Source organism: Phyllobates terribilis, unplaced genomic scaffold (genome assembly GCF_046119375.1).
Source record: "Phyllobates terribilis strain yellow unplaced genomic scaffold, ASM4611937v1 Scaffold_2__4_contigs__length_985480577, whole genome shotgun sequence".
Lineage (NCBI taxonomy): Eukaryota > Metazoa > Chordata > Amphibia > Anura > Dendrobatidae > Phyllobates > Phyllobates terribilis.
This window is the reverse complement of record NW_027362762.1, coordinates 429557473-429578648: the sequence shown is the minus strand read 5'-3', so window position 1 is coordinate 429578648 and position 21176 is coordinate 429557473. Positions and strand designations below refer to the sequence as shown.

Here is a 21176-nt window from a genome sequence, read left to right as displayed (position 1 = left end):
GATCTGTGGCTGAGACCGGTGAACCTACATCCCGGCATGGTCGTGTGTGACAATGGCCGTAACCTGGTGGCGGCTCTGAGGCGAGGTGAGATCACACACGTACCATGCCTGGCTCATGTGCTTAACCTCGTGGTTCAGCGGTTTCTTAAATCGTACCCCGAGTTGCCAGATCTGCTCGTGAAAGTACACCGCCTGTCAGCTCATTTTCGCAAGTCGGCTACAGCTTCTGCCGCCCTTGCTGCGTTGCAGCAGCGTTTGCAGCTTCCGGCACACCGACTGGTGTGTGATGTCCCCACACGTTGGAACTCTACCCTCCACATGTTGCAAAGGATTTGTGAGCAGAAGATAGCAGTTGTGGAGTACCAGCTGCAACAAGGCCGTCGATATTCAGGTCAGACTCCACACATAAGACCTCAGGAGTGGACCTGGATGTCTGACATATGTACCATCTTGACAAACTTTGAGGAGTCCACCAAGATGGTGAGTGGCGATGACGCCATCATTAGCATCAGCATTCCACTTGTATGTCTTTTGCAACGCTCTCTGCAGAGAATTAAAGAGGAGGCATTGCAGCCAGAGTATGATGAGATGGATCAAGCAGCCATAGCGGTCGATTACACACAGCCCAGCCTCATCTCATCCCAACGTGCATTGGGGGACAATGAGGGAGAGGAGGAGGAGGAGGAGGAGGAAGAACAGGAGCTTGTATCATGCGCTGTAGACGGTAGTACCTGTACAACTGTCATACCGTCGGTTCAGCGTGGGTGGCCTGAGGACAGGGGGGAGGAGGAGGAGAGCATGGTCAGTCGTCATCTTGGTGAGGACACGGAAGTCTTGCCCGTTACCAGTCTGGCACACATGGCTGACTTTATGTTACGCTGCCTTAAAAGTGACCCTCGCGTTGTCAAAATGTTGGGTGACAGTAATTACTGGTTGGTGACACTTGTAGACCCCCGCTACAAGGAGAACTTTCACTCTCTTATTCCTGAGGTGGAGAGGTCTACAAAAATGGGGCAGTACCAGAAGGCCCTTGCTGCAGAACTGTTATAAAAATTCCCATCTGAACACGCTAGCGGCAGAGGTCACAGTTCGTTGACCAACCAAGGCGTACAAGCAAGAGAGAGGCAACTCCAATCCAGAAGAGGCAGGGGAACACTGTCAACGTTCTGGAACCGTTTTCTGAGACCCGCCCAGCTTACAGGCCCTGAGGCGCGGGGTATTCTCACAAGGAGTGGAAAGTTTCAAAAGATGGTGAGGGAGTACCTTGCCGACCGTACCAGCGTCCTCCGTGATTCCTCTGTGCCTTTTAATTATTGGGTATCCTAGCTGGATTGGAATGAACTCGCTCTGTACGCCTTGGAGGTCCTGGCCTGCCCTGCCGCTAGCGTGTTATCGGAGCGTGTTTTTAGTGCCACTGGGGGAATTATAACTGAGAAGCGCACTCGCCTGTCAACTGACAATGCTGACAAGCTGACCCTTATCAAAATGAACAAGGGCTGGATTGGGCCAGACTTCTCATCACCACCAAATGACAGCAGAGTAACATAAAGTCAAATCCACTGTGTTATTTCGGGAGGTGTATTCACATGTGTATTCACATGCACCGCTTCACACCCACACATGGGTATACGCTTCCTCATTTCAGCTGTTTTATGTTCTTCTCCTTATCCTCAGCCTCCACCATCACTATACCATCAGGGTGACCGTCGTCCGTGTTGACATTATTGAAAGTTCCTCCATCCTTATTTTTGTCAGCTTTTGCTCTTCCAAGGGGCATTAAAACCATCTTGTTAAGCTACTGCGATCTCCACCACTTTTACAAGGTGCATTAAAACCATCTTGTTAAGCTACTGGGACCTCCACGTCTCTTCTGAGGGGCATTAAAAGCATCTTGTTAAGCTACTGTGACCTCCACCACTTTTCCAAGGGGCATTAAAATCGTCTTGTTAAGCTACTGGGACCTCCACGTCTCTTCTGAGGGGCATTAAAAGCGTTTTGTTAAGCTACTGTGACCTCCACCACTTTTCCGAGGGGCATTAAAACCGTCTTGTTAAGCTACTGGGACCTCCACATCTCTTCCAAGGGGCATTCAAACCATCTTGTTAAGCTACTGCGACCTCCAACACTTTTTCAAGGGGCATTAAAACCATCTTGTTAAGCTACTGGGACCTCCACGTCTCTTCAGAGGGGCATTAAAAGCGTCTTGTTAAACCACTCTGAACTCCACAGCTCTTCCAAGGGGCATTGAAATGTTGTTTTTAATTAACTCTAACCTCCACGACTCTTCGAACGGGCATTGCATTTCCTCCTAATTTTTGGCAGCTTTTGCTTAGAAGGCATAAGCAAATACTATGGGAGACATACTCCCCAATAATGGGAATAATGTTTGTAATATGCTGTACTGCATGGCTCTTGTAAGGGGCATTGCAAGTTCCTCCGTCCTAATTTTTGGCAGCTTTTGCTTGGAAGGCATAAGCAAATACAATGGGAGACCCACTCCCCAATAATGGGAATAATGTTTGTAATATGCTGTACTGCATGGCTCTTGTAAGGGGCATTGCAAGTTCCTCTGTCCTAATTTTTGGCAGCTTTTGCTTGGAAGGCATAAGCAAAGACTATGGGACACACACTCCCCAATAATGGGAATAATGTTTGAAATATGCTGTACTGCATGGCTCTTGAAAAGGGCATTGCAAGTTCCTCCGTTCTAATTTTTGGCAGCTTTTGCTTGGAAGGCATAAGCAAATACTATGGGAGACCCACTCCCCAATAATGGGAATAATGTTTTTAAGATGCTGTACTGTATGGCTCTTGTAAGGGGCATTAATACCGTCTTGTTAACCCCTTAACAACATTTGACGTACTAATACGCGTCTGTGCCCTTGGACTTAAGAGCCAGACCCGTATTAGCACGTCATGGCGATCGCGCGCTCACACAGGCTGTGCGGGCGCGATCGCCGCCGGGTGTCAGCTGATTGTCACAGCTGACACCCGGTACTATGTGCAGGGAGCAGTCACGCACCGCTCCCAGCACATTAACCCCCGCGATGCTGCGATCGAAGTCGATCGCAGTCGATCGCAGCATTGCGGTGGCAAGGGGAGGTGATCGCAGATACTCACCTCCTCTTCCGGCTTCCAGCGCTGTCTGCCGTGGCTTCCAGGATGTTGCCATGACGACCCGATGTCGTCATGACAACATCCGGGTCACCAGACAGCAGGAAGATTTTTTGGACATGCGCAGTGCATCTCCAAACAATCTTCTCACTGTCCAGCGCTGACAGCCTGCATGACACAGGGATGGTGCTGCATTCCTGTGCCATGCAGGTGATCAGAGAAAAAAAAGTGAAAGTCCCATAGTGGGACAAAGTAATAAAGTGTAAAAAGTGTCAGAAAGTGAAAAAAAAAATAAAAAAAAATTGTAAAAATATAAAAAAAATAAAATAAAAAAAATAATCCACCAAAAATAAAAATATAATGTACCCATCAATAAATATTAATATAAAAAAAATAATAAAAGTACACATATTTGGTATCGCCACATCCGGAACGACCTGACCTATAAAACTGTCCCACTAGTTAACCCCTTCAGTGAACACGATAAAAAAAAAAAAAAAAAACCTAAGCAAAAAACAAAGCTTTATCACCATATCGCCAAACAAAAAATGGAATAACACGCGATCAAAAAGACAAATATAAATAAAAATGGTACCGCTGAAAACGTCATCTCGTCCCACAAAAAACAAGCCACCATACAGCTCCATCAGCCGAAAAATAAAAAAGTTATAGCTCTCAGAATAAAGATATGCTAAAAAATAATTTTTTCTATAAAATTGCTTTTATTATGTAAAAGTGCAAAACATAGAAATACGATATAAATGTGGTGCCGCTGTAAACGTACTGACCCGAAGAATAAAGCTACCTCATCAATTTAACCACACGCGGAACAGAATAAAAAAAAAAAAAAAAAAAACAATTCCTGAATTGTTGGTTTTTGTTTATTCTGCCTCCCAAAAATCGGAATAGAAAGCGATCAAAAAATGTCACGTGCCTGAAAATGGCACCAATAACAACGTCAACTCATCCCGCAAAAAACAAGCCGTCAAATGACTGTCTGCCAAAATCTGGAAAAATTATAGCTCTCAAAATATGGCGATGCAAAAACTAGACTTTACAAAAAATGAGTCTTTTAGTGTGTGACAGCTGTCAGTCATAAAAACCCCATATGATTCTGGTATCGCTGTAGTCTCACCGACCCGAAGAATAAAGTCGTCTAATCACTTATACCGCATGAGGAACGGCGTAAAAAATAAACTCTCAGGTTAGGGTTGTGCTAGGGTTAGGGTTGTGCTACGGTAAGGGTTGTGCTATGGTTAGGGTTGTGCTACGGTTAGGGTTGTGCTACGGTTAGGGTTGTGTTAGGGTTAGGGCTGGGGTTGGGGTTAGGGTTGGGGTAAGGGTTGGGGTTAGGGTTGGGGTTAGGGTTAGGGTTGTGATGGGGTTGGGATTTTTTTCAAAAGTAAGAAAAAAAGATGATGATATGGCGACTAGTGTTGAGCGCAAGTGCTCGCTACTTGAGTTTGCATCGGGTGTTCTGGTATGCATTGAGTATCGTGGGTATTTGAGTGACATGCTCGAGTCTCCGCCCCATATGCTTCACGGCCCAAAAAACTTTGCGTGAATTGCCTGCCATGCACGAGCGATCCCCGCATGTTTTTTTTTGGGTGTCTAATAACCGTGAAACATCCGGGCGGGGACTCGAGCATGTCACTCGAGCACACGCAGTACATGGTGCATACCTGAGTACCCGATGCAAACTCAAGTAGCAAGCACTTGTGCTCAAGACTAATGACAACTTATTCAATATGATGACCTAATGTTATCAAATTCTGTGTCGTACCTCTGGGTTCAAAATGTTCACTATACACCTTAATAAAATCCTTGAGGGGTATAGTTTCCAAAATGGGGTCACTTGTGGGGGAGCTCCACTGTTTAGGCACATCAGGGGCTCTCCAAACGCGACATGGTGTCCGCTAACAAATTGAATGGAAAATCGGCTCAAATTGTTAGCGGACGCCATGTTGCGTTTGGAGAGCCCCTGTGTGCCCAAACATTGGAGCTCCCCCACAAGTGACCTGATTTTGGAAACTAGACCCCCCAAGGCACCTATCTAGATGCATAGTGAGCACTTGGAACCCCCAGGTGCTTCACAAATTGATTCATATAAATGAAAAAGTGTTTTTTTTTTCACTTTTTCATTTTTACGAATCAATTTGTGAAGCACCTGGGGTTTCCAACTGCTCACTATGCAACTAGATAGGTGCCTTGGGGGGTCTAGTTTCCAAAATGGGGTCACTTGTGGGGGAGCTCCAATGTTTGGGCACACAGGGACTCTCCAAATGCAACATGGTGTCCGCTAACAAATTGTCGGCTCAAATTGTTAGCGGACACCATGTTGCATTTGGAGAGCCCCTGTGTGCCCAAACATTGGAGCTCCCCCACAAGTGACCCCATTTTGGAAACTAGACCCCCCAAGGCACCTATCTAGATGCATAGTGAGCACTTGGAACCCCCAGGTGCTTCACAAATTGATTCATAAAAATTAAAAAGTGGGTTTTTTTTCACTTTTTCATTTTTCCGAATCAATTTGTGAAGCACCCGGGGGTTCCAACTGCTCACTATGCATCTAGATAGGTGCCTTGGGGGGTCTAGTTTCCAAAATGGGGTCACTTGTGGGGGAGCTCTAATGTTTGGGCACACACGGACTCTCCAAAGGCAGCATGGTGTCTGCTAACAAATTGTCGGCTCAAATTGTAAGCGGACACCATGTTGCGTTTGTAGAGCCCCTGTGTGCCCAAACATTGGAGCTCCCCCACAAGTGACCCCATTTTGGAAACTAGACCCCCCAAGGCACCTATCTAGATGCATAGTGAGCACTTGGAACCCCCAGGTGCTTCACAAATTAATTCATATAAATGAAAAAGTGTTTTTTTTTTCACTTTTTCATTTTTACAAATCAATTTGTGAAGCACCTGGGGGTTCCAACTGCTCACTATGCATCTAGATAGGTGCCTTGGGGGTCTAGTTTCCAAAATTGGGTCACTTGTGGGGGAGCTCTAATGTTTGGGCACACAGGGAGTCTCCAAATGCAACATGGTGTCCGCTAACAAATTGTCGGCTCAAATTGTTAGCGGACACCATGTTGCGTTTGGAGAGCCCCTGTGTGCCCAAACATTGGAGCTCCCCCACAAGTGACCCCATTTTGGAAACTAGACCCCCCAAGGCACCTATCTAGATGCATAGTGAGCACTTGGAACCCCTAGGTGCTTCACAAATTGATTCGTAAAAATGAAAAAGTGAAAAAAAAAACACTTTTCATTTTTACGAATCAATTTGTGAAGCACCTTGGGGTTCCAAGTGCTCACTATGCATCTAGATAGGTGCCTTGGGGGTCTAGTTTCCAAAATGGGGTCACTTGTGGGGGAGCTCCAATGTTTAGTCACATCAGGGGCTCTCCAAACGCAACATGGCGTCCGCTAATTATTCAAGCAAATTTTACAATCAAAAAGTCAAATGGCGCTCCTTCCCTTCCGAGCCCTGCCGTGCGCCCAAACAGTGTTTTTTCCCCACATATGGGGTATCTGCTTGCCCAGGGGAAATTGCACAACAAATTTTGAGGTCCATTTTTTCTTGTTACCCCTTTGAAAATAAAAAAAAATTGGGTCTATATATATTTTTGTGAAAAAAGTTAAATGTTCATTTTTTTCTTCCACATTCCAAAAATTCCTGTGAAGCACCTGAAGGGTTAATAAACTTATTGAATGTGGTTTTGAGCACCTTGAGGGGTGCAGTTTTTAGAATGGTGTCACTTTTGGGTATTTTCAGTCATAAAGACCCCTCAAAGCGACTTCAAATGTGATATGGTCCCTAAAAAAATTGTTTTGTAAATTTTGTTGGAAAAATGAGAAATCGCTGGTCAACTTTTAACCCTTATAGCTCCCTAACAAAAAAAAATTTTGGTTCCAAAATTGTGCTGATGTAAAGTAGACATGTGGGAAATGTTATTTATTAACTCTTTTGTGTGACATATCTCTCTGATTTAAGGGCATAAAAATTCAAATTTTGAAAATTGAAAAATTTTCAAAATTTTTGCCAAATTTCCATTTTTTTCACAAACAAACGCAAGTGATATCGAAGAAATTTTACCACAATCATGAAGTACAATATGTCACGAAAAAACAGTCTCAGAATCAGGGGGATCCGTTGAAGCGTTCCAGAGTAATTACCTCATAAAGTGACAGTGGTCAGAATTGTAAAAATTGGCCTGGTCATTAACGTGCAAACCACCCTCGGAGGTTAAGGGGTTAAGCTACTGCGACCTCCACCACTTTTCCGAGGGGCATTAAAACTGTCTTGTTAAGCTACTGTGACCTCCACGTCTTTTCCAAGGGGCATTCAAACCGTCTTGTTAAGCTACTGGGACCTCAACGTCTTTTCCGAGGGGCATTAAAACCGTCTTGTTAAGCTACTGTGACCTCCACTTCTCTTCAAAGGGGCATTAAAAGCGTCTTCTTAAGCCACTCTGAACTCCACAGCTCTTCCAAGGGGCATTGAAATGTTGTTTTTAATTAACTTTAACCTCCACGACTCTTCCAACGGGCATTGCATTTCCTCCTAATTTTAGTCAGCTTTTGCTTTTCAATGCAAAGGCGAAAACTAAGGGAGACCCACTCCCCAATAATGGGTAGGAGGTTTTTAGTGCGCTGTAATCCACGTCTGTTTCAAGGGGCATTGGAGTTCCTCACAATTTTTGGAAAGCCTTCCATTCACTGCTTAGGTCAACAGTGTACAGGAGACCCAGTTGCTGTAAATGGAAAAAATGGTTTAGTTAAGGCCCTCTGACCTCCATGTCATTTCCTATGGGCATTGGAGTGCCTCAAACTTTTTGGTAGGCATTGCACTCACTGTATGCTCTATAACTGTGTAGCCGAACCGCTCCTTTTGTTACAGAAACATATCCTACAAGACATATGAGGTTGACTGGCCTGATCTTGATGTGAATGGTCCCTGTTCCTCCTGCTCTTTCTCCTTTGCCACTACCTCATCCATCATTTATCACCTGAAGCTTTGTTTTCACGGGAGTCATAGAACTGGGATAGTAGCAGGAAAACATCCAGCAATCTTCGGAGGAGGTAGGATATGCGCCAAAACGCTGACCACCTCAGGCCTAGCTGCTACTACATACATGCGCTTGCATTCCAAGAAAACAAAGCAGATGCTAACTTCTATCATCATCATCATGCTCCTCACCTTGGCACTCTCAGCTCCCCTGATGGAGAAGCCAGGGCCCACCGGAGGAGTCTGGTTCTCTGGTGGGCTCATCCAATGCTGCCCTAAAGCAGGCCGGGCTAAGAAAAATGTGTGGGGGGAAGTTGACAGGAGAAATAGGGGTGGCTGGGGACTGTTTATGGACACCCGGCTGCCCCCAGGTGGCTGGGGACCGTGTGTGGACACCCGGCCACTGGGAACTGAGTATGGATACCAGGCTGCCAACGCAGCCATGACGTGGTGGCCAGATTCCTCTTCCACATGCCTAAAAGGCCCAATTTCAAGTGCAAGCAAGCAGTATGGTATTGCAGCCTGGGGGTGGGTGGGTGGCAGGCTGCATACTTGCGCTTGCATTGCAAGAAATGGGAGAGGTACAATTGAACACTGCCCTGGGAAAGGACTTGAACGGGGATAGTTGCAAGTCTGCAACGACAGGTGCAGGGTGGGAGGCATCTTCGCATGTACCATGAACAGGGGTTTGGCATGCACACACTACAGCGGAATAGGCTGTCCTTCCCACTAAATGCACTGTGGAGGGCACAGGTAATGTTTTGGTATGCGTGCTTAATCTTATGTATAAGGCACACGGGGACAAATAGGGGCGACTGGGGACTGAGTATGGATACCTCGCTGCTGAAGCAGCCATGAGGTAGTGGCCAGCTTCGGCCTCCTCCAAACTAAAAGGCCCCATTTCAAGTGCAAGCTAGCAGTATGGCATTGCAGCCTGGGGGTGGGTGGGTGGCAGGCTGCACACTTACGCTTCCATTAAAAGAAAACAAAGCAGATGCTAACTTCTATCATCATCATCATGCTCCTCACCTTGGCACTCTCAACTCCCCTGATGGAGAAGCCAGGGCCCACCGGAGGAGTCTGGTTCTCTGGTGGGCTCGTCCAATGCTGCCCTAAAGCAGGCCGGGCTAAGAAAAGTGTGTGGGGGGAAGTTGACAGGAGAAATAGGGGCGGCTGGGGACCGTTTATGGACACCCGGCCACCCCCTGGCGGCTGAGGTCCAAGTGTGGACACCCGGCCACCGGGCGCCTGGGGACTGAGTCTGGATATCAGGCCACTGACGCAGCCATGACGTGGTGGCCAGATTCCACCTCCACATGCCTAAAAGGCCCAATTTCAAGTGCAAGCAAGCAGTATGGTATTGCAACCTGGGGGTGGGTGGGTGTTTGGCTGCATATTTGCGCTTGCATTGCAAGGAATGGGGGAGGTACAATTGAACACTGCCCAGGGACAAGAACTTGCACCGGGATAGTTGCAAGTCTGCATCTTCTGATGCAGCAAGGATGACTTCTGATGGGCACACTTTTAGGCAGTGACCTGGGTGTCAGAGATGCTTCCAGGGGTCTTCCCCATGCTGTTCCCATGTCTTTTCAGCACTGTATGCATGTGTCACACAGAACATGGCCAGATAAGGTTGTAAAATGCTAAAATGACATTTCCCGGTGAATGCATTTGTCACGGTTGAAAGCAATACAAAAGTGCAAAAACGCGTAAAAAATGCTACTTGTGAACATAGCCCAAGGTGTGGAGGAGTATTTTTTTGGGGGGTTATTTATTTTACCTTATACACAAGTCTTTACCCTGGAAAGGAACTTCCTTAACATATTTCACAGGAAAGCAGTTTCAGTTTCAGTTTCGTTTTTGAACGTTTTATGTCATTTGAGCACTGTCACTATCGTTTTGGGCACTTGTTAGGCTTTTAAAAGACTGCCGGGGGTGCCGCCTCAAAAATGCTCTGGTCTCCCATAGACTAACATTGGGCTCGTTGCTCGAGTCGAGCACCCGAGTATCACGGCGAGCTCAGCCCGAGCTTCGAGCACCGGAGCATTTTAGTGCTCGCTCAACACTAGTAAGCAGGGATCACATATTCCCTATAGGAACTTAGAAAAAAAGCAAAACAAAGAAGTGTTTAGGGAAAAAATAAAAGTAGAAAGGTCCAAAATTACCAGTTTATCACCGTAAAACTTGGAAAAACTGCACAAAATTATTATCACCACATCCATATGAAACAATCATAACTTTTCCCTTGAATGATGAATGTGTCACCCCAGGCCTGGATGCCACAAATATTAAAGGCTGTGTCTGAGAGCACGAGGGAGGTTCCCTGGTTAGGGACAATTAGCATACAGCACCTCCTGTCCCAGGCCAGTAGGGGGAGCTGGCTGTCCCTATAAAAGCTGGAACTGGGGGCAGGGTTAGGGAGAACTGGACGACCTAGCTCAGGACTGAGACTAGTCCCAGAGAAGGAGGGACAGTTCAGCTGTAGCTGAGGAGTCCGTGAGGCAGAGGAGGAACTGCAAGCCAGGGACAGAGGCGAAGAGACGGTCCTGGATGAGAGAACCACACAACCGGACATTGGGACCCGAGGCTGTCAGGGTTATAAGCCCAGCAGCAGAGAACCAACCCGCGAGGGATTTCAGGTCCCTTGGCCTAAGAAGCCTGGAGGCTCCGCCACACAGAGGGACCAGTACAGTGTGGAGAAAGCAAAAGGTACCCAAGGCCCGAGTTGCAAGCCATACAGGCGAGAAGTACACGGCCAGCTCAGGGACGTGGGCTATTACACCACGAAGAGGGGGATAGTCAGAAAGAGCATAGAGAGAACGGTAGGCCCACAAACTCACCCTGACCAGTGGGGCTCGCCCAAATGCTTTCAGACACCCAGACCCATTCCTAACCCGTACTACTGTTGGGTCATTAATAATACCTACCATAAAGACCCTGGACTGTTTGAAGCGGACTCTGAACTTTTACTATTGCGGCCTGCACTATCACCCCCAACATCCACCTACACTGCCCTGAGGCTACACTCTTCCCGTGGGGAGTTATCCTACCCCTGTGCTGCACAGCAAAGTTGCATAATAAATATAGGGTACTTAGTGAACTATTTTTGATCAAAAAAAGTATACAAGCCGTCCCACCAGCGGCAAGGTGACCCCAAATTGGGACGGTACCTATACTGCCTATATTAAAAACCTTACTGTATATCAAAGTTGAAGTAATGCATATAAAAGGGTAGACAAATAGGACCGGGTCCCAACTCCAGACCACCTAGGCCCGTGGTAAGCTACATATATACCAATCAGCTCAACAAAGGGCATGCCACACCCTTAAATTGCACAGAATGCAAACAAGTCAAAAAACCAGACAATGTGAACTGAGGTCTAAGATGGCAGACATACAAGAAACAGAGGCATGTTCACACTAGCAAAAAAGAAGCAAGACAAAAATATATCTCATACCCTACCATAATTATATATAAATGTAAAGCAAAGTTGCATAATAAATATAGGGTACTTAGTGAACTATTTTTGATCAAAAAAAGTATACAAGCCGTCCCACCAGCGGCAAGGTGACCCCAAATTGGGACGGTACCTATACTGCCTATATTAAAAACCTTACTGTATATCAAAGTTGAAGTAATGCATATAAAAGGGTAGACAAATAGGATTGGGTCCCAACTCCAGACCACCTAGGCCCGTGGTAAGCTACATATATACCAATCAGCTCAACAAAGGGCATGCCACACCCTTAAATTGCACATAATGCAAACAAGTCAAAAATCCAGACAATGTGAACTGAGGTCTAAGATGGCAGACATACAAGAAACAGAGGCATGTTCACACTAGCAAAAAAGAAGCAAGACAAAAATATATCTCATACCCTTCCATAATTATATATAAATGTAAAGCAAAGTTGCATAATAAATATAGGGTACTTAGTGAACTATTTTTGATCAAAAAAAGTATACAAGCCGTCCCACCAGCGGCAAGGTGACCCCAAATTGGGACGGTACCTATACTGCCTATATTAAAAACCTTACTGTATATCAAAGTTGAAGGGTATGAGATATATTTTTGTCTTGCTTCTTTTTTGCTAGTGTGAACATGCCTCTGTTTCTTGTATGTCTGCCATCTTAGACCTCAGTTCACATTGTCTGGTTTTTTGACTTGTTTGCATTCTGTGCAATTTAAGGGTGTGGCATGCCCTTTGTTGAGCTGATTGGTATATATGTAGCTTACCACGGGCCTAGGTGGTCTGGAGTTGGGACCCGGTCCTATTTGTCTACCCTTTTATATGCATTACTTCAACTTTGATATACAGTAAGGTTTTTAATATAGGCAGTATAGGTACCGTCCCAATTTGGGGTCACCTTGCCGCTGGTGGGACGGCTTGTATACTTTTTTTGATCAAAAATAGTTCACTAAGTACCCTATATTTATTATGCAACTTTGCTTTACATTTATATATAATTATGGTAGGGTATGAGATATATTTTTGTCTTGCTTCTTTTTTGCTAGTGTGAACATGCCTCTGTTTCTTGTATGTCTGCCATCTTAGACCTCAGTTCACATTGTCTGGTTTTTTGACTTGTTTGCATTCTGTGCAATTTAAGGGTGTGGCATGCCCTTTGTTGAGCTGATTGGTATATATGTAGCTTACCAAGGGCCTAGGTGGTCTGGAGTTGGGACCCGGTCCTATTTGTCTACCCTTTTATATGCATTACTTCAACTTTGATATACAGTAAGGTTTTTAATATAGGCAGTATAGGCACCGTCCCAATTTGGGGTCACCTTGCCGCTGGTGGGACGGCTTGTATACTTTTTTTGATCAAAAATAGTTCACTAAGTACCCTATATTTATTATGCAACTTTGCTTTACATTTATATATAATTATGGTAGGGTATGAGATATATTTTTGTCTTGCTTCTTTTTTGCTAGTGTGAACATGCCTCTGTTTCTTGTATGTCTGCCATCTTAGACCTCAGTTCACATTGTCTGGCCCTGTGCTGCACAGCCAACACCAGCCTCAGAGGTCTGCCTTGCAGCGGCGGTTGTCCCTGACCGCAATCCACAGGTGGCGTAGTCGGACATTCAAAACACTGATAAATAGACTGCCACAATTTGGTCTGACCACCCTGAGCCACGGGATCGGGTTGCCACTACTACCCCCATCAGCACCGTACACCTGAAGGCGCGGTTCCGGGTACCCCACGGCCCAGGGGGCGAGTCATGAACATAGTAAAAAAAAAAAAAGATCCAAGACAATGATTTTTTTTGTTCATTCCGCCTCCTAAAAAAGCAATAAAAAGTGATCAAAAATATATTTGTGGCCTCGCTGCCATTCAAGAAGAGACTAGTATTCGGCCTCACTTACACATCAGTGATTTCTCTCATACACAAAAAAGTGGACCAAGTTTCATCAGTGTTTTGGATCTGATTTTCATCAGTGTTTGAGCAAAGTTTCAGTTTTTACCTTTAGTGATTCATCATGTATTTTACACGTATGCAAATGAAAAAAACAAAATGGCAAATCTCCTCCTAATCATATAAATTGTAATCATGGAGAGCACATGGACTGTACACTGATGCAATTTGTGTGCTGTCTGTAATTTTCGTGGACCTTTTGAGGTGGATAATTTTGATCATGACTCAGATCAAAAATCGACTTGTTGTCATGATATTTTGTGCGGACACACATGGACTGATTCTTCAAGACTGGCGTTGGTCACACCAGTCTTGTTGAGCAGGTATCAGATATTCCTGATTCATGAAGAGATACATGTCAAGTAGCTTGCGCCTCTGTGCTCTATGCCAAAAATATAATTCCAGGCAGGTACTGGAGTAAGATTTCTGGTGTAGGGAACACTGCTGCTCGTCATGAATTAGACAAGCTCTGACGTTCTTCCTCCATCTAAGTTCTGCCCATATTGTCTAAGGTGGGAGAACCCGGCGTGAAAACACTAAAAGTGGCAAAATTTAGGCACAACTCTGAGTTGCACCTAAATTTTGCAACTTTTCAAAGCTTTTACACCAGAACTCTGGCATGAAAGCTTTGCTGAACCGCGCCCACAATTCGTAAAAAACACGAACATGTGAACAGCTCATAGATTGTAATGGATACATGCATAGAATACGTACCTTGATTCATGGATGTCTGAATGAGGACTTATACATAGAATAAGTTACTGTAATAGCTATTTTATCATTTCCTTAGTACTTTAAGTTACTCATCGGAACATTTTAAAATGTATTGATGTATATTTATAACATTCTCTAAGCAATGCATATAATTTTTCATGTTTTATACACATAAATGCATAATTGTCTACCTTAAAATACATTTAAATTTATACAAAAATGTTTGAGCATATTATCTACTGTAAAACATTTACTTACAGTCACAGCAAGTGATACAGAGTCCAGCTCAATTTTACCTAAATGTCCACAGAATATTGAGCTCACAATATTCACAAGAAACACCATCAGCTGGGATAAGAACTGTAAGAAAAACAAAATAAAAATATATAATGTATGTGTATAGCAGCGTGTTGTATGGCATTTATTGAGGTCAATACTTTATGACACTGAGAAAGTAAGTATACATTTTAACCCCTAATGCTGCGATAACCAACTGGGGAGATGTGAGAGCCCACTCCCACTAGGCGTGCCACAGTATTAGAGAAAGGGAAAAGATTGAGCCTCCTTTGATATAAGTCTGGCGCTTGTCTAGTGTAAGATACTTTCTACAACTGACAGGTGTCAGGACATAAATCCAGCAGAGTGCAGAGGAGTGGGGCAACGCTTGGAGATGGCGCTAAAGAGAATAAAGGCAGTAGAGACTGTGAAGAGGAGTGAGTGATTCTATTATTTTTTTTAATCTGATCTGGGGTCTCATATAATTTACTGTAAAAACTCATCTTTGCATATATTTGATATGAGGAAGTACAGTGTGGTGCATTATTGTTTTGCGACAAAATGTAGGTAATTCTTTCATTCAGGAGGAGCAGAGTGGGCATTTTTTCTATAGCTGTAACTAGGCTGCAATGTTAAGTCCCCTAGGGGGACTAAAAACATAACTGAAAAGTAATTTAAAAAAAAGAGAGAAAAACAGCTAAACATACTGTATTTCACATCACTGCTTTGGTAAAAACTCAATTTATGAAAATATCAAATTAATTAATCCATACAGTAGTCAAAATCAGAACTGCCATTTTTTGTTACAATAGCTACCCCAAAAAATGTCATAAAATGTAAATAAAATGTGGTATATACCCAAAAAATAGCTCCATTGACCGAAAAATTAAAATACTCCAGGTGTTGGTGCTGCCATAATTAAGAATATCATAGAAAACAACAGTCTTAACCCCTTCCCACTCTTGAATGTACCCAGTACATTATGGAAGGGAATGACTTCCCGACCTTGGACATATTGGTTACGTCTTGGTGATATTGCGCGCGCACAGCTCCACACCGGATGTATAGCTAACATCATAGCTGACACGTTGCTCTCACTGCCCAGAGCGGTGTCTGCACTGTTCCTAGCACTTTAACCCTCTAAATGCCCCGATCGTTGCCATAGTAACACGACATCGTCATGATGACATCTGGGTCACCAGGATACGGCAAGCCCCCTTGACCATGCACAGGAGCGTGGTCTAAGGGACTTGTGCCAGTGCAGCACTGAAAGTTATAAACCATTGCAATGCCCATGCTGTTAGAACACTAACCGTTTTTGCCTATTTAATCCTGCTCCGCCCTTCTGGCCTTGCTGGACTTCATTGTAATTTCTACTCTTAAGCTAGCCAGGTGCTTTGTTACCTTTCTCAGTCAGTTTAGCTAGGTCTTTTGACCTCTATGTTCTATGTTGTTTGTTTGTCTTTTTACTCCTACAATTTCTACTAGGAGGTGTCCATCTTTCTCCCAGTCCCTAGTTCTTGTAGGGATCCCTCCCTCACATCTATAGGTCTTCGTTCAGACTAGCTGAGGACTTTAGCGGGTCTGATCGCAGGATCAGGTTCCCCGTTACATCATAGGGATCTAGCTTAGTTCTATTGTAGGGACAGATCTCATGTCTTTCCTTAGTGCTTGTAGCAGATCATAACAGTAAGTCCAGCCCAAAAAATTTCTCTAAGGAAAGACCTCCAGTTTCCATCATGGTGTCGGTTCAGGATTTGGCTCAACGCCTGCAGGGACTCTCTCTGGAGGTGGCCGAGCTCCAACAACACGTGAGTAGCTGTTCTGGAGCGCATTTTGTGGAGCCAAAAGTATGATTGCCTGATTTATTTTTTGGTGAACAATGAGATTTTTTTTCCTTTAAAAATGCTTGTTTATTGTATTTTCGTTTGAGACCCAGATCCTCTGGTGATGAATCACAGCGCATAGGGTTCATAATGTCACTTTTGCGCAAAGAACCTCAGGGATGGGCCTTTTCTCTCCAACCTAGTGATCCGTGCTTTAGATCAGTGGATAGTTTTCTGCTTTGGGGTTGTTGTATGATGATCCTGATCGTGTCTCATCAGCTGAGACGGAATTGAGACATTTGAGGCAGGGATCAGGTAATGTGGAAAATTATTGTACTCACTTCCGTCGGTGGTCTGCTCAGGTGGGGTGGAACGATTCAGCTCTGAAAAGTTTGTTTCTTGCTGGGCTAGGTGAAAGGGTTAAGGATCTGCTGATTGCTTATCCTACACCTGGAAACTTGCAGGAGGCAATGCAATTAGCTATACGGGTGGACAGGAGACTGCGTGCAAGGGTTAATGAGAGTAAATCCTCTGCCATGTCAGCTCCGAGTCTTGAGAGGGCCTGTACTGACACTGGAGAGCCGATGGAGATTGGGGCGATGTCACCCCGCTCTCAGGAAAAAGACCGCAGGTTTTCTGAAGGTTTGTGCTTTGATTGCGCAAATCTGACCATTTCATTAAGAACTGTGTGCTTCGTATGAACAAAGAAAAAAAAAAGGTCAGTTACGCCCGTATAGCCTGTTTAAACACTAAGGGTGTATTTCTTTCTGCTACTACCGCAGCTCAGGAAGAATTAATTGAATTTCGGGTATTTGTGGATTGTGGTTCAACTCTGAATGTGATTGATGGGGGATTCTTGGAAAAACATAATTTAAAACCCAAACCTTTGTCATCTCCTATTGCCGTAGTTTTGTCGATGGCTCTCCCTTGAAATGTGTTACTCACAAGGTTTATGAATTTCCCCTCACTATTAATGGTATTCACCAAGAAAATTTGGATTTGGTGGTATTAAATAATTTGCCTTCTCCAGTAGTTTTGGGGTTGCCCTGGTTAAAATTGCATAATCCTGTACTGGATTGGTCTACCAATAAAATGAAGTCCTGGAGCCCTAAGTGTTATGACAAATGTTGTAACGGGCGCATTGCTGCTGTGGATAAAGGGGAATTACCTGTATCTATTCAGGATTTTTGGAAAGTTTTTTCTGAGGAGGAGTCACAAATTTTGCCTCCTCATAGAGACTACGATAGTACCATTGAATTTGTCCCTGGAGCGACTCTTCCTAAAAGTCGTTTATTTAATCTGACTATTCCTGAGAGAAAGGCTTTGGAGGAATGCATACAGAAGAGCTTGGCCGCCGGTCATATCAGACCCTCTAAGTCACCTGTGGCTGTTGGATTTTTTTTTGTTAAAAAAAAGGATGGCGGTTTACGTCCTTGTTTGGACTTTCGCGAGATTAATAAAATTACTGTACGCAATCCCTACCCACTGCCATTGATTCCCGATTTGTTTAACCAGTTAGTGGGGGCCAAGTGGTTCTCTAAAATTGATCTTCGGGGGGCATACAATTTGTTGCGCATGAAGGAGGGTGATGAATGGAAGACTGCTTTTAACACTCCTGCGGGTCATTTTGAGAATTTGGTTATGCCTTTTGCACTTACCAGTGCACCAGCATTTTTTCAGAATCTTATTAATGACATCCTTAGACCTTTGATTGGCAAAAATGTGGTTGTGTATTTGGATGACATTTTGATTTATTCGCCTGACCTGGAGTCTCATTGGCGGAGCGTACGTGAGGTATTGCAGTTATTGATTGACAATTCACTTTTTGCTAAGCTGGAGAAATGTGAGTTCGCTGTACAGAGAATTAGTTTTTTGGGCTACATTATCTCCAGCAAGGGCTCTGAGATGGACCCGGTGAAAGTTCAAGCTGTGCAGGAATGGCCTAGGCCTATTGGTTTGAAATCGATACAGAGGTTTTTGGGTTTCGCCAATTATTACAGAAAATTCATTAAAAATTTTTCTATTATTGTTAAACCACTGACCGATCTCACCAGGAAAGGGTCTAATACGGTTCAGTGAACTACTGAGGCCATTGAAGCTTTTGTGTTTCTAAAGGAGAGGTTCAGCTCTGCCCCCATCCTTATGCAGCCTGATGTGACTAAGCCGTTTTTGGTTGAGGTTGATGCTTCTTCTGTGGGGGTCGGTGTGGTGTTGTCTCAGGAAAACAAGGATGGAGTACATCCCTGTGCCTTTTTTTCAAAAAATTTTTCTGAGACTGAACTTAATTACGATATTGGTAATCGGGAATTGCTGGCTATTAAACTCGCATTTGAACACTGGCATCATCTCTTAGAAGGTGCTAATTTTCCCTTTCAGGTTTTCACTGATCATAAAAATCTGATCTATCTTGATGCTGCCAGGCGCTTGAATGCCCGTCAGGCTAGGTGGGCACTTTTTTTTCGCGGTTTAATTTTTCCGTTACTTACATCCCGGGTACCAAGAATGTTAAAGCTGATGCTTTGTCTCGTAGCTTTTCTCCCATGGTCGGTGCTGAGGAGGAGGAGAGCATTTTACAAGAAGGTGTTGTGATTGCTGCATTGGACTCCGTTTTGGAAGATGAGATTCTTAAAGCACAGGAGAATGCCCCATCTAATTCTCCCCATGGGAGGTTGTTTGTGCCTAGGACCTTTAGGAGAGATTTGTTTGTTGAGTGTCATGAGTCTCGGTTGGCAGGTCATCCTGGAATTTCTGAGACCAAGAGACTTGTGGGTCGCAGTTTTTGATGGCCTGGATGGCAGAAGGAGGTCATTAAGTGGGTGCATCAATGTACTGTGTGTGCTAGATCTAAGTCTTCACATACTCCTGCTGCGGGGTTGCTTTGCCCTCTGGAGGTTCCTAGTGCACCTTGGACACATCTGGCTATGGACTTTATTATTGACCTTCCCCCCTCTGAGGGTTTCACGGTCATCTGGGTGGTCGTGGACCGTTTTAGCAAGATGTGTCACTTGGTTCCCTTCATCAAACTGCCCTGCGCTAAGACACTCGCTAAGGCCTTTGTCAAGGAGATTGTCAGACTCCATGGTGTTCCTACTGACATTGCTTCTGATAGGGGACCTCAGTTCCTGGCTCGTTTTTGGCGTGCCTTTTGTGACAGGTTGGGAGTTCATTTGTCGTTTTCATCTGGATATCATCCTGAGTTTAATGACCAGACAGAAAGGAAGAACCAGGATGTTGAGCAGTTCTTGCGTTGTTTTGTGGCAGACAATCAAGAGGGGTGGTCTGAGTTTCTGCCGCTTGCTGAATTTGCTCTTAACAACCATACATCATCTTCTGCTGGGTGTTCGCCTTTTTTTTGTTGTTCTGGGAGACATCCGTCTTTTCGGTCATTCTCCAAATTGGTATCGGCTGTGCCTGAGGAGGAGAGTTTTTCCGGTGATTTGGAAAGAGTTTGGATGGATGTGCGTGGTAATCTTCAGGAGGCTAACAAAAAATCTAAGAGGTACTTTGACAGGAAACGTCAAGAGGTTTTGTTTACGGTTGGTGACATGGTTTGGTTGTCCTCTAAGAATCTGCGGTTGAGGATTCCTTCTAAAAAATTGGGTCCCAAGTTTGTAGGGCCCTTTAAGGTGCTTCAGGTAGTTAACCAATCTGCTGTTAGGTTGGAGGTTCCTTCCTCCTGGAAGATTAATCCGGTGTTTCATGTTTCTCTATTGAAAAAAGCTTATGTATCGGATAGAGACGCCACTGCCACTGTTCCTCCGGTGGTGGAGGACGGGGAATATGAAATTTCCCGCATCCTTAATTCTAGACGGTATAGAGGGAGTTTGCAGTATCTCGTCGCTTGGAAGGGTTTCGGTCCCGAGGATAACTCATGGGTGAGGGCAGATGATGTTTCTGCTTCCAGACTTGTCAGAGCATTTCACAAGAGGCTTCCTGAAAAGCCTGGGCCTAGGGGATCCGGAGGATCCTCATAGAAGAGGGGGTACTGTTAGAACACTCCTGTTAGGTTTTTTCTATTATGCTGGTCACATGACCGTTTTTGCCTATTTAATCCTGCTCCGCCCTTCTGGCCTTGCTGGACTTCATTGTAATTTCTACTCTTAAGCTAGCCAGGTGCTTTGTTACCTTTCTCAGTCAGTTTAGCTAGGTCTTTTGACCTCTATGTTCTATGTTGTTTGTTTGTCTTTTTACTGCTACAATTTCTACTAGGAGGTGTCCATCTTTCTCCCAGTCCCTAGTTCTTGTAGGGATCCCTCCCTCACATCTATAGGTCTTCGTTCAGACTAGCTGAGGACTTTAGCGGGTCTGATCGCAGGATCAGGTTCCCCGTTACATCGTAGGGATCTAGCTTAGTTCTATTGTAGGGACAGATCTCCTGTCTTTCCTTAGTGCTTGTAGCAGATCATAACACATGCATTGCAATGGTTTATAACAGCGATCAGGCAAATGAAAGTGAAAGTGCCACAGAGGGACTAGGTAAAAAAGTAAAAAAAATATATAGATTTTTTTTTTTTAAAAATACAAAATAATAATAAAACAATGAAGATATATTGTACTCATAAATTAGTAATTTTATGTAAGAAAAAAAATACACGTTTGGTATCGTCGCGTTCAGAACGACATGTCCCATAAAACGATCGCATTAATTAACCCTTTAAGTCAATATTGTAAAAAAATTATATAAAACTGGGCAAAAAATGTTGCTTTTTCATCATACCACCGAACAAAAAGTGGAATAAAATGTGATCAAAAAGACAAATTTAAATAAAAATTGTATAACATAATTTTGTCCTGCGAAAAACAAGCTGACATACAGCTCCA

General features: G+C 44.2%; 1 protein-coding gene across 1 annotated transcript in view; it reads right to left on the bottom strand.

Moving 5' to 3' along the window:
- The window catches only part of LOC141246057 (multidrug and toxin extrusion protein 2-like), a 431448-nt gene that overhangs the window by 202163 nt on the left and 208109 nt on the right, over nt 1-21176 (bottom strand). Inside the window, exon 2 of the mRNA XM_073669111.1 lies at nt 14512-14613. Coding sequence (XP_073525212.1) covers nt 14512-14613 — 102 coding nt within the window. The remainder of the gene's footprint in view (nt 1-14511; nt 14614-21176) is intronic.